General features: G+C 58.4%; 1 protein-coding gene and 1 long non-coding RNA gene across 5 annotated transcripts in view; both read right to left on the bottom strand.

The window, feature by feature from the left end:
• LOC102477032 (uncharacterized) overlaps positions 1 to 7,500 on the bottom strand; it is a 27,147-nt gene extending 19,647 nt beyond the window's left edge. For 2 of the 4 annotated variants that reach the window (XR_335132.2, XR_335131.2), the window contains exon 1: positions 5,551 to 6,809. This is a non-coding gene — a long non-coding RNA (uncharacterized LOC102477032). Of the gene's footprint in view, positions 1 to 5,550; positions 6,810 to 6,940 lie in introns of those variants that run through there. The other 2 variants (XR_003550000.1, XR_003549999.1) reach the window with 2 other exon arrangements.
• Positions 7,501 to 10,668: 3,168 nt separating this feature from the next.
• Positions 10,669 to 16,838, bottom strand: part of RNASET2 (ribonuclease T2) — a gene marked incomplete at its 5' end in the record, with an annotated part of 19,910 nt that continues 13,740 nt past the window's right edge. Inside the window, 3 exons of the mRNA XM_006152274.1 lie at positions 10,669 to 10,955; positions 11,950 to 12,024; positions 15,880 to 15,925. Coding sequence (XP_006152336.1) covers positions 10,746 to 10,955; positions 11,950 to 12,024; positions 15,880 to 15,925 — 331 coding nt within the window. The remainder of the gene's footprint in view (positions 10,956 to 11,949; positions 12,025 to 15,879; positions 15,926 to 16,838) is intronic.

Genomic DNA, 16,838 nt, shown 5'->3' on the forward strand with positions numbered 1-16,838 from the left:
GAGGGCGGCTAGTGGGGCGGTGTAATAGGTCAGATCGGCCAGTGCGGGGGTGTGAGAGGGCAGGCCGGCCAGTGCGGGGGTGTGAGAGGGCAGGTCGGCCAGCACGGGGGTGTGATAGGGCAGTGCGGGGGTGTGAGAGGGCAGGCCGGCCAGCGTGGGGGTGTGAGAAGGGACACAGACTCCACCTGAGGGGCTCTCGCCAGCCAAATTGGCTCCTTGTGATGGTAAGGAAGGAAACCGCTTTACTCAGAGCAGAGCAGGAGGGCGAGAGGCCAGGCCAGCGCGAGTCACCGCCGCGTGATGAAGACGGGTCAGTACGTAGTCTGAGTCTTCCTAGTCACAGAAGGGACAGGAATGGAGAAGCAGACCACCCAGGCCAAGGGAGGCCGTGGGGAGCCCCGAGGGACGCCAGGCTCCCCCAGGCGAGGACCACCTGCAGAGGGACTGGCCTGTGGCCTCCACGACTGCCCAGGCCATGAGTGGATGCAACTTTCCTGCAAACTTAAAAGTCTTTGAAATGAAAAAGGCCAAGCATGTGGGAGGGGCCTGGCCTAGCTGAGGGACAGGCCGGGGAGGGCTCCGCGGGGGACTGTCCCCACCTAGCCTGTTCGCACAGCGGGAACAGGGTGGCTGAGCGCACTCGCCGCTTCTGGGAAGTGGGGGCCGCGGGAGGCTGCACAAGGGCACGTGTTCTCGCTCCTCGACTCTGAGAAGAGCCCAGGCGCAGTCGGCTTAGAGCCGGGCGCACGCGGGCGCTGCAGGGAGCAGACACAGCCACTGCGTTCACACCAAGTGGCCCGTCCACCCGGCTCCAGGGTGCAGAACTGGGGCTGCAGGGACAGGTGGGAGGGAGGGGCCGAAGACCTGCAGGTCTACCTCTACAGCTCGAGCCCCGCGCCTGCTGCCCAGCCCCCCCTTACGCGGGGAGGGAGTTGTTCTCTGCAGGTCTCACACTAACCTGGTGAGGCCCCACGACAGAGGGAGATCTGCTTCGCTCAAAAACCACCCATTAAACGTTAAGCTCATCCAAAACAGTCTCGTAGACATACCAGAGTAATTGTGGACCAAATATCTGGGCACCCTCGGGCCCAGCCAGGTCAGTCTGCACAGTGGGTCAAGCCATAGTTGAACAGAAAAACCAAAAGGAAAGCAAAAACGCCTTTCAACTCTCCCGAGCCACATTTTCACGTTATAATTTCACTATTTTAACACAAACGCGGCAAACTGCCTGGCCTTCGTGGTTATGGTTGAGGTGAACGCAAACCGCCTGGCCTTCGTGGTTATGGCCGAGGTGAACGCAATCCGCCTGGCATTTCAGGTTATGGTTGAGGTGAATGCAAACCGCCTGGCCTTCGTGGTTATGGCCGAGGTGAACGCAAACCGCCTGGCCTTCGTGGTTATGGCCGAGGTGAACGCAAACATGGATGTGTTGCACACGTCCGCGTCGTCCTCCCTCGCGTTCTGTGTGATAACCAGCGAGTGACCCGAAGCGGCACTGAAGACAGCCCCTCCGCAGAACCCCCGTGTAAACCAATGGCAGCCAGAACGATCCAGGTCAGGGAAGTGTGCTGTGCCCACGCGAGGCTGGGCAACTCTCCCAGGGAGGGCAGTAGAGGGAACCGCGGGTGAGGGCGTGCACCCATCGGGCGGGAAGGCGGAAGCCATGGCGAAGCATGAGGCGAGCTGGGGCGTGCCCCGGTGCAGTGCCGGAGTCCCCACGGCCGTCCTTTCTCATCCTCTGCCTGCCCACCGCTTAGTGCCACCCAGCACGCCAGGGCAGCCAGGGGGACAGCACCGAGGAAGAGGGGCAGCGAGCTGGATTTCTGTCGGGCCCTGGTTATGGCCCCGGGCAGTCGGCATCCCTAGTTCCTGACTTGGAAACGCAGCTGCTGCAGAAACAGAGCGAATAACCGCTCAGCTCCCAACCACCTGTGACGGAGGGCGTTCTAGGATGAGGGCCAGCTGATGGTGTGGTAAAGGCGCTGGACCCACGTGGCCAAGGGAGTGGTCTGAGTGCCAGGCCCATTGGCTTGAGGGCCCCACCATGCACGTGCGCCTGGAGAAGAAAGGTGAGGTCAAGAGTCGAGTCCAGTCACTCTTGCTCAGGCTCCACGAGCAGCACTGGCAAGTCTCTTCATCGGACGACCCACAGTTCTTGCTGTAACCCAGACTGGAGGAGGTTGGAACTGAGATCAAAGGCCCAGCCTCAAGGTCACAGGTACCAGGAGACCATCTTCCTTCGAAGACGCCTCGACCTGTCTCCAGAGCTCGCATTCTCAGAATTCAAAGCGACCAGTCCTTCCCTGAGGGTTTAGAAGTGTCGTCATTCGGTGGCCGAGCACTGCGGCTTCGCGCTGCACGGTGCAATGCATGCTGTGTGTGGGGGGTGCACTTGCCAGACACACTGCAAGTCCTCCGTCACCGCCTCCTACACTCCAGAACCGTGGACAGTGTCCCGCAACGCAGTTTGCCCTAATACGAGACATTACTCGGTAGCTACTGCTCACTCGGCCAGCTCCGAGTCCCCGGGAAGAGCAGGAGTCTGAGTGGGACAAGCCCAGCCTTCCTCGTTCTCAGAGCCACCACTGGATGCAGGACAGCGACCACACTCCCACCCCTGGGTGGGAACGGGCTGAGTCCACAGAAGCACTGTGCCATGCCTGTGAGCACAGGCCTCCTGTGTCCTGCACCTAACGCAAACGCCTGGGGTTTTGTCCAAAGCCTCATCTTAAAGGGCCACCACGGGGACCAGCAGATGGTGTAATGGTTACACGCTGGACTCCCACGTAGTCAACTGCGGTTCGAGTCCTGGACTGGACCAGCAGCTTAAAACTCACGCCAGGCACATGTGCGTGCGTGCCCAAAATCCCTAGAGGAGAATGGAGGAGAAGGGATTGCAGTGTGGCTATCTCCCCGGGGGGTGATTTCTCACTTTCTGTCTCTGTCTCTGGTGAGCTCAAGTGCCCTGTAGTAAAAACCTCTCTAAATATAAACAATAAAGGGCCACACGCTCTTCAGGGCCTTACCTCTCCCTGCTTCTCCAGGGTCTGCAGGTCTTCCCCTGAGGAGGTGCATGGGGACCTTGAAGCCCCTTTATTCCCCGCATTGCAGTCTGGGGGTCACAGGGAGGCCACTGACTGCACCAAGGACAATCTCCCCAGGGAGGTCCCTCTGCTGGCCACGTATGCCCTGGCCCCACTGCAGCTCCACGGGCCTCTCCCTCACCTCTCTCATTTCTTGCATGCACCAGGGTCCAAAGAAAGAGAACCGTAAAAAGGCATGCAAGGTGTATGAGAAGTCTCAATCCCTCGGTCACAAGGCAAGTTGGAGGGTGCCTGCAATCGGCAGCTTCGGCCCAGCTGAGCAAGCGACCACGCAGCTGCGGCCTCTGCCCCAGGCATGGATAGCCACGCTGCTCTCCGCTGACCACACAGCTCCGGCCTCTGCCCTGCACACGGGCAGCCACGCCGCTCTCCACTGACCATGCAGCTCTGGCCTCTGCCCTGCACACGGGCAGCCACACCGCTCTCCGCTGACCACGCAGCTCCGGCCTCTGCCCTGCACACGGGCAGTGCCGCTCTCCGCTGACCACGCAGCTCCAGCCTTTTCCTGGTACACGGGCAGCCACGCTGCTCTCCGCTGACCACGCAGCTCCGGCCTCTGCCCTGCACACGGGCAGCCATGCCGCTCTCCGCTGACCACACAGCTCCAGCCTCTGCCCTGAGCACCACTAGAAGGTGGCGGAGAGGCACAGCAGACCCCAGGGCTGTTCCTCCAGCTTCATCGACTCCTCTCACGAAGACCAAGGCTCTGTGTGAGGGGACGTGGACCAGGCTGGTGTCGTCCAGGTCAGGGCCCTTCACCACTATGTCCCTGCTCACGCAGCTTAACTCGTCTGCTTTGTTCTTAGCGAGGACTATACTTTGCAGAGCTGTTTTGAGAATGAAATGAGAACACACACGTGAAATGCCCAGCGTGCATCGTAATTAAACGTAAGCGGTGAAACTGGCCCTTCCAGCAGAAACTTCCAGCTTCAAGGAGTACACACCCGGGGCTTGGGGGCTGCCCTTACACAGGAAGCAGAAGGAAAGCAGGAGCATGAGTTCAGGGAGACCTGGCCTAGGGGAGAAGTTGTTTTTCCTTACAAAAGAAATGGCACAGAAGCCGGGCTGAGAGAGAGCCAGCATGTGGGGGATAGAGCCCAGAGACCCGAGGAAAAATGAACTGGCCCCGATCAAGCTGTGCCTGAAGCCAAATGTTTTCTTTCTTTCTTTCTTTTTTTTGGAGAGGTTTTTCGCTATAGGGCACATGCGCTCGCCAGACAGAGACAGAGACACAGACAGCAAGAAATCACCCCCCTGGGGGGATGGCCATGCCGCAATCCCTTCTCCTCCATTCTCCTCTCGGGATCTTGGGCACGCACACGCGCCCGGCGTGAGTTTAAGCCACCGGGTCTGGGACGGGAACCGCGGTCGACTACGCTGGAGTCCAGCGATATAGCCATTACGCTAACTGCTGGTCCCGAAGCCAAATGCTTTCAATGACCTGAGTCAAGTGATTCTCTTCGTTTGTAAAGAGAGTTTCAGTTTTTTTGTTATTTGTAACTGCAAGGATCCTACCTGATAGGCATATGTATATATCCCGTTTACAGGAATGTCCTCATGTCGGGAATGTATATTATAAATGTGAAAAAAACTTGTAACTATGACCATGCGTTACTCACACATGAGGGCCAGAGTTCTCCTGGTTCTACTGAACACGCGTCCCTCGTGCCTGCCCGACACACCCACACCTCAGATCCTTTGCCATCGGCAAGTGCGCCCCATGCTACCCCACATCAGAAGCCGCTTGGTTTCCAGGCTTTATCATGGAGCCTCAGCTGGAGCAAAACTGGGCTCCACGCTGACTTAGATGGAGCCGCCCCCAGGCCCCGCGCCCTTGGCAAAGACGCTGTCTGTTGATCAGCTGACTCTGGCCTGCCCTAAACCATGCAGAGGAAAACATCCAGGTGGCTTTCAGGCGTGACTAATGGGCGCCAACACTTCACCACTGGGGACACCTGGGAGCTTGCCTCTCGTGCTGTGGCCCCACACACTCAGCAACACAAGACTGGGACAGATGGCGACGGCCACCAGCCACCAGGCCCCCTCCAGCCGGGCCAGCATCTGCTGGTCAAGACGACAGTCGCTTCTTCGACAAGGAGCGTGGACCGGGAAAGCTGCCCCACGCCCGCTCCCTGGACGGGGACTATGGACGGCTGAGCCGCTGCCTGCCGTGTGAGCCGACCAGCAGCAAGGCCACGGCGCCCACTGACTCCCAGCTTCCTCCACCTCCGCCTGCCCAGCAGCCTCATCACCTGGGCCTGAAAGGCGAACTCCACCCCTTCTGTCTAAAACAGAAGACTCGCTCCAGTCGCACACAGGTGCGAAGGGCTGCCTGCACAGACATCACATGACATAGAGCTGTTCTCACTGCCTCGAAGATTTCGCTGAAGTCCTAGCTTTGCCGCTTCTGTGGGAAGGTAGCCATCCCCACATGCAGCAGACTCACCTGCTCACGACGCATCAGGGCCGACTCCGACCCAGGTCTGTCCCGCTCATTCTTCATCCCGCGAGCCGGAGCATGCGTGGAAGCTTGGCTTTAACTTCGCCTAAGCATTTTTTGGCCCTTTGCAGGGATACACATGGCGAGAGACAAGCCCCGGGAATACCTGCAGTGCAGCTTACAGCGGCCATGAGACCGGGTGGAAGTCTTCCCATGCCTGATCCCAAGTGCACAGAAACGCCGCAGGAGGAACAAGAGCCAGGGCGAGCCTCCCGCGTGCAGGTGTGGCAAGGCACAAGTCTCTGATCCGATTTATTCGCTCCGTGTGGCCCAGGCTCACTGCATGGAAGCATGCAGACCACACCCGGGCCCACGTGGTAATGCCATCGCAGCCCACAGTTGCCCCTGGTCTGCTGCCGGCCCCTTCCAGGTTCTTGTTTGAGATTCTGCTCTCAATAAAGGCTCCCCGACTGTCTTCTGCAATCCGTAACCACGTCCCTCTCCTGTCCCTGCCTCTGTCCCTCCTGCTCATCAGCAGGTGCCCTGCCCTATGCTCAGTATTTACGTACCTCTGTCCCTGTCACTACCAGAACAGAAGCTCCGGGAGGAGAGGCTCTCAACCACCTGCTTGCCGCTGGTCCCCATGAGGCCGACTCTCAGCCACCTGCTCACTGCTGGTCCCCACATGGCCGGCTCTCAGCCACCTGCTCACTGCTGGTCCCCACGAGAGGCTGGCCGGCTCTCAGCCACTTGCTCGCCGCTGGTCCCCACGAGGCCGGCTCTCAGCAAGTGCGATGCATGTCGACGGGTCAGTAAGAAGCTCCTCGTTTAAGGAAGGGCAGGTGCACACCCCTGACCGGCACCGCAGTGTGGCAGGTGCTGCCATGACAGAGCTGGCCGGTTCCTGAGTGCTGAGGTGGAGCAGGTCTGCAGCAGGCCGGGCAGGAAGTAGAAACGGAGGTTGCTCAGCCCGGTGAGTGGAGCGCCACCCAGGGTCCGGAGAGCACAGAGCAGAGCCTGGAGAGCAGGTGGGCAGCGCCAACACACCCGCTGCCATTGAGTGGACAGTCTCTGACCTGCCGCCCCAGAATGGGGCGGGGCTGCCGGCAGGCCAGGACAGGAGTGTTGGCCACCTGACATGCAGCTCTCCCGACTGGCAACGGCTGGCCAGGCCAGCAGTGGGGAGAGCAGGAACTAAGAAGTGCCTTTGCTAGGGACCAGCAGGTGGCGTGGTGGTTAAGGCACTGGGTTCCTACATGGAGAGCGCGGTTCAAGTCCCAGACCTGCCGAAAATCACGCCAGGCGTGAGTGTGCCCCAAACCCCAGGAGAGTGGAGAAGGGGCTGCAGCACCCTGGGGTGATTTCTCTCCCCTGTCTCTCTAGCAAGCACACGCACCCTATGGCTAGACCTTAAAAGGAGAAGTGCCTTTGGTGGCTGCGGTGGGATGTGCAGCTCCATGGTGACCTTAGATCTCGACCGGAGCAGAGTGGCGGTGACATCACTGTGCCCCTGCTGTCAGGGGGTTCGAGGAGAGACCACGGAACCTCACTCAGAGTGAGACTCACCACCTAATGACAGTGACACACTCTCAGTGACGACACGGCCCCTGCCTGCCAGGGAGGCCCAGTGTCCTCGGGGAAGCTCTGGTGCCCTTCAGGGCAGCGGGGGCTCTAGTGGCCCGGGCTGCAGTGGCCAAGGGCTGGCCGTGGGTTTGGTGGGGACAACCTCTCCCCTTGCTGTTGTGGTGGCTTCCTGTCGTCCCACACCAGCTTCTGCACCTTCCAGGGCTCGCTCACTGGCTTCTTCTGTGACATCATGGCAGACAGACCCCGCCCAGCTGGGCGCGCGCGCACACACACCCCGTCCCCAGCTCAGCTCACTGGCTTCTTCTGTGACATCATGGCAGACAGATCCCGTCCAGCTGGGCGCGCACGCGCACGCGCGCACACACACACACACACACCCCGCCCCCAGCTCAGCTCACTGGCTTCTTCTGTGACATCATGGCAGACAGATCCCGTCCAGCTGGGCGCGCACGCGCACGCGCGCACACACACACACACACACCCCGCCCCCAGCTCAGCTCACTGGCTTCTTCTGTGACATCATGGCAGACAGATCCCGTCCAGCTGGGCGCGCACGCGCACGCGCGCACACACACACACACACACACACACACACACCCCGTCCCCAGCTCAGCTCACTGGCCTGGGGCGGCCTCCCCTAACTGTGGTAGCGCTCTGGCCTCACCCAGCTGCAACCTACTTGCCCACTGAGTGAAACGCGTGCTGGGCCCCTCAGCCAGACGCCCATGAGAAGTCCTCCCAGTCTCTCACCAGGTGCCTGTCCCTGTGGGATCTGACCCGGTTCTGGGACACTCACTTCCGACCTGCTACTGAGCTCCTGGCCCGGAAGTCACACACTCACCGTTAGACCACGCCGGGGACGAGGCGCACGGCAGCTGTACCCCTCACGGGATGAGGCGCACGGCAGCTGTACCCCTCACGGGACGAGGCTCCTGGCAGCTGTACCCCTCATGGGACGAGGCGCATGGCAGCTGTACCCCTCACAGGACGAGGCGCACGGCAGCTGTACCCCTCACAGGACGAAGTGCACAGCAGTGGTACCCCACCATGCTCCACCCTGCACTCTGCCGAGGGGCCGCCCTCCTAGAGCCCTGTCTACACCCAGGAAATGCCCAGGCTGGCAGAGTAACAGACATGCCCTACTTCTTAAAGGCTTGCTTTAAAAACATCGAGGCAGGGGCCAGCAGATGGCATAGTGGTTACATCGCTCGACTCTCACATGGCCGACTGCAGTTCGATTCCTAGGCCTGATGCCTTGAAAATCACGCTGGGCGTATATGCATGTGTGCCCAAGACCCCAGGAAGGTAATGGAGAAGGGATTGTGGCGTGGCCATCCCCTGGGGATTTCTCTCTCTCCCTCTCCCTCTCACTGTCACTGTCTCTATCTCTGTCTCTCTCCAGGCAAATGCACATGTCCTGTGGCAAAAATCTAAAATGAGGCAGATTTCCAACAGCGTGTCTGGCCATCGTGACCCTCCACTGCGTTCCTTGACACCCCCACCCCTGGCTGTAAAACAGATGCAGTTTGAATGAAGTCTGTTCAAGTCCGCAGGCTCGGCTGGAAACAGCAGAGCTGCAAACTCAGCTGAGGTCATCTGCAGCGTGACTCAGAGGGAATGGCAGCCTCTCACATGGCTCTGAGGGGTGAGCCATCACGAGGGACAGCGTGCAGGCCAGCCGGGGCACGCAGCCCTGTCCCCGTTCCCAAACTCTCAGCACAGCCGTGCAGAGGAGCATAGCCCGGGGCTGGCGAGCCCATGAGGAACACGGAGACAGAAAGCTCAGGGAAGGGGCAAAGGGACAGGGCGCGGGCGAGGGGCCAAGACGAGGTGGGGACGGTGGCGCCTTCGGCCACACTGGGCTCCCTACAGCATCGGGGAAGCAAGCTCCCTGTCCTAAAGGAAGACGAAGGTACGGCTTTGGATCTACCCAACGACGCCCCGCGATCTGTCTGCAGGACCTACTGGTCTCTGTTAACGCGGTGGGGGTTCGAATCCACCCTGGTCGGGACGGAGAGACTGCGACACCACTCCTGCTTTCTCTTTTGGACTGGCCAGGGGGCATGTGTGTTCACCAGGGAGACAGAAACCCATCCCCACAACTTGGGGCACCTGTGCACCCGGCAGGCCTCTCAAGCCACCAGGCCAGGGTTGGGCCCGCAGTCAGTCACGTGGGATCAGCTTTCTCAGCGCAGTGCTGACCACCGTGCGCCAGGGCAGCCAGACCTGCTTCCTGGCTGTGGGCATGTGGGACGGCATCGTCCTCACCACCCTGACATAAGCACACGTACTAACTCGCGCACTGTTGCTTCTACAGATCTGACTATTCAGAAAACATGGCTGTTCTAAGGATTAAATACATAAATATTCCAAAGCGCTAACACACGCCTAGAATATAGTAAGTTTTTTTTAAGTTTGTTACAGAGTGCACGTACTCACTGGAGACACAGGGCAGAGAGAAAGAGAGTGAGAGACCACCTCTGGGGGAAGGCCGTGTGGCGATCCCTTCTCCCCTCTCCTCTTGGGATTTTGGGCACACAAGCACACATGCCTGGCATGTTTTTGAAGCTGCCAACTCTGAGAGTCAAATGGCACAGGTGGCCATGTGGGATCCAGCCCCTTAACCACACGCTACATGCTGGTTCTAGTTTAAGTGTTTGTTAAATGAAAGAAATAATAATAATATTCTGATGAAGACAAACAGAAACAAGATTTACAAAGAGCAGAGAGCAGGTGAACCTGCCACTACACGGTGGCTCTGGTGGGGAGCCCTGAGTGGCAGACCTCAGGTGTCCTCCCGCACAGGGACACTTTGGCAGCATTCACACATGTAAGGGAAGGGGCGCCCGAGGGCTCGCCATGTGCGTGAGGCTCACGTCAGTTTCTGACAAATGGGTGGCCCGAATCTGGCTCCCTGCTGACAGAGGGGGCGAAAGCCTGTGGGTCTCCAGCTGGAGGAAGAGACTCACAGAAACGGATGCCCGGGCCCGACAACTGGGGGTGTACAGCCGACCGGGCCCGATGGCTGGCTGCCATGAGTACCAGCTGGACAGTCTAGAGCCAGGTGCGGTCACTGGACACCCTCAGGGTGAGAGGACCCTCCAGGGACACGTCCGTGACCACACCAGGCCATCAGCACGGGAGAAGCTGGCAACAGGGTTGTGTCCTGGAGTTCTGGCCGTGTGGTTGACCCTTGAGCTAAGCAGGAGACACCGCCTTGGACACTGGCCAGGCTCCGAGGCGAGCAGGGGTCCTGGCCAGCTCGCCACACTGTGGACGTGAAGCCCTGGGAGGAAGACGCAGGCTAGGGACAGCTGAGCCGGGCCCCTTGGCCCAGGTCCCAGGGCACCTGCCCGACCACCTCGCTGCAGAAGAGCTCCGGGACGCAGGACGAAGAGCGTGTTTACCACGAGACAGCAGTGCGGGGTGTGGGGTGCGGGGTGCAGGGTGGGGGCGCCTGCCTGTGTGTGCACACGCTCGTCCCTCTTCCACAGAAATCAGCTCAGACGCTGAAGAAAACACCAATCAAACAGAAGCTCGCCGTCAGACAGCTACGGATGTGCGATTTTACTCCAGAGTTCTACACAGCAGGGTGGCTTTACTCCGGGAGTTTTTCACAGCACAGTGGGTTTGCCTTGCTTTTGTCCGTGCCAGGCCCTCCTGGGCGGGGGGTAAAACACCGGGCCGTCTTCACAGACCGCCAGCTCCCGGCCCTGGGCTGCCACACCCGCCGGCCGCTCCCCCGGCTCGGTGCAGTTGCGCAGACGCTGGTCCTCCTTGGTGAGGCACAGCTCTATCTGGCCGATGGTCTGCACGTCTTCCCCCTGGAGATGAAGTGGAGACGCTCCAGGTCCGAGCAGGGGCCCAGTGTGACTCGGCTGTGACAGTGGAGCTCAGCCTGAGCCCCGATCACCAGCCCTCACCGGACACCTGCCCAGGCCAGTCAGCAGCTCTGTGGGAGGGACGCTCTTTTATTGTTCCCCAGGTTTTTGCCACAGGGTGCGTGTGCGCCAGAGAGAAGCAGAGAAAGACAGGGAGGGAAAGTGAGAGATCACCCCCCAGAAGGCACGGCCAAGCCACAGTCCCTTCTCCATTCTCCCTTCAGAAGTCTGGACACGCACGCACTCCCAGCCCGACTTTCAAGCTGCTGAGTCCAGGACTCGAACTGTGGTCAGTCTGTGGGAATCCAGTGTCTTAAGCACCATGCCACCCAGGGAGCTGCTTTTGACTTAGGAAATGCTAACCACCTGGCGTCTGGGAAAATCTGCACAGCCACGGCTGCTCACCGGCCCGGCGGGAGACGGCTCTGTGGTGGCAGTGCCTTGGCCACGGCGTCCAGCCGACAGGGAACGCGCACAGCTGCAAGTCGGACCCAGACCCGAGGGACGTGAGGCTGGCCAGCCTGGGACACCTGGCAGCCCCACTGCAGCACTACCCACCTCCTCTTTCCCGTCCCTCTCCTGACACACCTGCTGTCAAAACCCACACATGGCACACGCCCGCACACACACACACACACACAGCCCTGGATATGCATACACAGATATGTGTGCACACAGTTGCACATGTATACACTAGTGTGCACACATGCCTGGACACACAAACACACAAGTACACACAGAGACATGTGAACGCACAGCACAAACATGAACACAGACACCCTCGCACATGAGTGCACACATGTACTTGTTCACACATACACACACAGAGTGAAAATGCAACTCTGCCCCTGGAAATTCCATGGGAGGACAGTGTCAGGGAAGCAGAATGACCTCTTGAGAAAGACGGGAAAGGTGACAAAAACCCGGCACATCTGACCTGCTCTGGCGGAAGACACTGGATTTTCGGTATAACTCCATACACTCTGGTAAGGGCGTCTTTAAAATCTAGAATCTGCCATTAGAAAAAACTGCATTAGAAGTGGGACTTCGAAGGAAACAAGTCTAACGGTCTGGTCTTTGCAGAGGTGACCCTCACACACACACACACACACACGTACACATGCACACAGCTCATAGCACACACACAGCACACACAGGTATAGCTCACAGCACACATACAGCTCAAAGCATGCACACACACACAGTTCCCAGCCCACACACAGCTCCCAGCACAGAGCACACACACACAGACACACACACAGCTAGAACACACACAGCTCCCAGCACACACAGCTCCCAGCAGAGCACACACACACACATACACACACACAGCTCCCAGCACATATATAGCTCAAAGCATGCACACACACATACAGCTCCCAGAACACACACAGCTCCCAGCACACACAGCTCCCAGCAGAGCACACACACACACATACACACACACAGCTCCCAGCACATATATAGCTCAAAGCATGCACACACACATACAGCTCCCAGAACACACACAGCTCCCAGCACACACAGCTCCCAGCAGAGCACACACACACACATACACACACACAGCTCCCAGCACATATATAGCTCAAAGCATGCACACACACATACAGCTCCCAGAACACACACAGCTCCCAGCACACACAGCTCCCAGCAGAGCACACACACACACATACACACACACAGCTCCCAGCACATATATAGCTCAAAGCATGCACACACACATACAGCTCCCAGAACACACACAGCTCCCAGCACACACAGCTCCCAGCAGAGCACACACACACACATACACACACACAGCTCCCAGCACATATATAGCTCAAAGCATGCACACACACACACAGCTCCCAGAACACACACAGCTCCCAGCACACACAGCTCCCAGCAGAGCACACACACACACATACACACACACAGCTCCCAGCACATATATAGCTCAAAGCATGCACACACACACAGCTCCCAGCACACAGCGCACACACAGCTCCCAGCATACAGCACACACACATACACACAGCTCACAGTGCACACATAGCTCCCAGCACACACACAGCTCCCAGGACACAGCACACACACAGTTCCCAGCATATAGCACATAGCTCCCAGCACACACACACAGCTCACAGCACACACAGCTCACAGCACACACAGCTCACAGCACACACATACACACACACACAGAGCTCCCAGCACACACACACACAGCTCACAGCACACACACACACAGCTCCCAGCACACACACACAGCTCACAACACACACACACAGCTCCCAGCACACACACACACAGCTCACAACTCCAGTTCTGCTGGCTCCCTTGGCTTGCAGACAGACTCAGACCACTGTGTGGGAATGAAGCCCCGTCCCGGAGGCGAGGACACGGCCGACCCGGGCCCCTGCCCACCGGCCACCTTCCCCTGCGGTGCCCTCCCCGCAAGCCCTGCTCTTGCATTGGCACCGGCAGCAGCCCGCCTCTCTCCTCCAGAGCAGTCTCGTCTGAAGCCCCACCTCCCATGGCCACCCTCGCTGACTGAGTGCTGTGTCTCAGTCCCGCCACCCCACCCCACAGTGAATAACCCTCACAGAAGCCCTGCTACCCCCAACACTGGGCCCTAAAGGGCAAACTCCCTGCTCACTGCTGCTCCAGGGACCCTTCGGCCCTGCCTGTCTGCTCCCCAGTGACGCCTCACCTCCGCAGTGGCACCGGTTTCCCCATGACATGGGCAAGCGGCAGGCCTGGGCATGGGATGCCAGAGTGGAAAGCCTGACACGCCAACCCTGCAGAGCATGGGCCCTCCAGCCGCCCACTGGGCCACGCCTGTGCCAAGGGCCTGCCACCGTGCACAGCTCAGGGGCATGGGCCGGCTGCTGCTTCACGCCAATCCCAACCACCGGCCTCTGGGCACACACACCCCTCCTCTCCCAACAGGTCCTGAGGGCATAGGGCCCATGCGGATAGCGCTGCAGTGGCGGTGGGGACCACGTCCAGCCATGACCCTAGACCCCAGAACCACTAGAATCGGCGACCTCTGAAACCCACACCCTACAGTAAACACAGACTGTCTCCAAGGATCTCTGCAGCTCCTGAGGCAGCCGGCTGCAGGCCTTCTCCAGAGAGGGCCGGAGAGGGAAGGTCCAGGCTCTGTGGGTGGCCGGGCCACTGTTCGGCTCTGCGCCCACTCGCTCTGCCACAGAGCGCACTGCGGATGACTTGTGGGATGGGCCTGGCTCTGCGCCAGGCACGCTTATTTACAGAGACACACACTGGGGTGGGAAACAGCTACTTGTGCATATTTTCACTAGCCACTAAGACTTGGTCCTGCATACATTTCTACAGTTGCGCATATAGTTTTATGGAACAAATCCGTTTTTATCATGAAAACAGAAGCAACAGGACATTATATTATGCAATTGAATGTGCCTGGGGCCAGCAGGTGGCGCAATGCTGGGAGCGGTAGAAACACCACGCTCTACAACCGCTCCGGGTTAAGGACTGAACGGGTGACTGCAGGGACAGGGCTAAAGCGCCCGAGCTCCCTGCCTCCTGCCCGAAAGGGCGGCAGGTGATTCGGTGGGGGTGCAACCTGATGGACGAGCTCGAATCAGCCTGCGCTGTCCAGCCTTTGGCCTCGTTCAGTCATAGCCCCCTTATCGATATGAAATCTCCGTTCCAGGAATAACCCTTACCTTTCTAATCCTCTAAAGAAAACTTCCTCTAAAAAGAACTTTTGTTTCTCTTTTGCCTAAATACATATTTAGGAGAGAGGCCAGGCACGTCCCTGGTATGGCCTCTTCCTCTCAACTCGGCTCTCAGTGTGTTTCGGTGACTGCTGGACAGAGCATTCGGCTCAGTGGTTATGGTGCTGGACTTCCACATGGCTGACTGCGGTGCTAGTCCAGACCCAGTGGCTTGAAACTCGCGCTGGGCATATGTGCGTGTGCTCAAAATCCCAAGACGGGAATGGAGAGGAGACTGCAGTGTGACTGCAGTGTGGCCGTCCTCCCCGGGAGGAGGCTTCTTTCTCACTTTCTCTCTTTCTGTGAGCACGTGCCCAATAGTGAAAAATCTCTCTTAAAAAAAAAAAAAAAAAAAAAGACTATCTTTTCTCAAACTGCACATTCTACCTGCTCCCCAGAACCTGGGACACACAACTCTTGCCTGGGGGCCTTAAATCTGGCTTCAAAACCACTGGCCCAAGTTGTCAGGTCACCCTGCCCCAAAAACTATCACACAGGGACATGGAAAGTGCAGGGTCCGACGGCCCCAATACAGCAAACCACAGGGCGCCTGCAGTGCAGACGCCGCGGAGCCTGGCACGCCGCCACACGGTGCGTCAGCCCATGAGCTGCCCCTGAAAGGCCCTTCTCTTTCCTGGCAGGCAGGCTGACGCACCTCCGGCTTCGGACCCTGGGCACTCTTGCGCAATCAACTTCCCTTTTTCTCTTGAGAAGATGTGGCAAGTCCCTGCCGGTGTGACACAGGTGGCCTTGGTCTGCACTTGGCTATGCCAGGTAAACAACATTTAGCTAAGATCCACTTAAAACAGGAAAGCTGGGGGGCTGGGCCACTTCAAACTCAACCAGCTGCAGGAGCAACCATGAAGGTGGCTGCTGAGCAAGCAGGGCCAACCGGGAGGTGCCGGTTCAATTCCCAGCCCGTCAGAGAGCTGAGTGCACTCCAGTGCCACGGCCTACAGAGAGCATAGGGAGACCCCACCTGAGAGCTGGCACATGGTCTGTGCCTAAGGCCTCTGCTACGGGAGGGGACTGTGACAGCGACACCCAGACAGACACACACACCCAATGCAGCTCTCAGGACGAAATGACAGTAGATACGCGTTATTCAAGAAGCTAAAAGCAAGACTTACATGGTAGTAGTTGATAGATGGCTTTAATCCAAACTTAAGCAGCTTACTAAAATAAAAAAAATAGTTGTGTAATAAAGGCCCACTTTCCTTTCCTGTTTTTTTTTTTCCCCAAATGTCATCATTTATAGTAAAAATTAAGACATTCCTAAAGCATCTTTTTGTCAGACTAGCAGGGGGCACAGTGGTTAAGGTGGCTGGATCCCACATGGGTGACAGCGGTTTGCGTCCCAGACCTGGTGGCTTGAAAATCACGTTACGCACGTGTGTCGGCAGGCCCAAAGCCCGAGAAAACGCGGAGGAGGGCCTGCGGCGTGGCTTCCCCGGGGGAGAATTCTCACCTCCCTTCATTTCTCTCCCACCGTGAGCACACGCACCTTACGGCAAAGCTCAAGTCCTCTCTCCTGCCGCTCAGGAGCTAAGTCTGTTCATAAGGAGAGTACATAAACAGCTCCCAGCCCCACCTTCCCTCACTCCTAGTGCATGCACTGCAGGGCATGGCCACCCCGCGTGGCCCGGGTCCTTCTCAGCAGGGAGTACTGATGCCACTGCCAGCTGGGATAGGCACACGCAGGACCACCTACTTGCCACACCGTTAAAAAGACCACTGGCAACTCATTTAGGACTCAGTCAGGCTTATTCTAGAAAACTGCATTGGAACAAGCATTTTAACCATTTCCTAATGCACTGCTATGGAGACCCCTAACAGAATACCATAATAAGCAGGTGTATAAAATTATGCAGGTGCAACGTGAAATGCTCTGATCAATCATTGCAAAGGGTTACTCTAAGGAAGCTCTGAGCACCTCGGTCTTTGGCTCCCCACTTGTGGGAGCTCTGAGCGCCTCGGTCCTCGGCTCCCCACCTGCGGGAGCTCTGACCATCTCGGTCCTGGCTCCCCACCTGCGGGAGCTCTGACCATCTCGGGCCTGGCTCCCCACCTGCGGGAGCTCTGACCCACT

The sequence above is a fragment of the Tupaia chinensis genome, unplaced genomic scaffold, assembly GCF_000334495.1.
Source record: "Tupaia chinensis unplaced genomic scaffold, TupChi_1.0 Scaffold000346_1, whole genome shotgun sequence".
In the NCBI taxonomy this organism is placed as follows: Eukaryota; Metazoa; Chordata; class Mammalia; order Scandentia; family Tupaiidae; genus Tupaia; species Tupaia belangeri.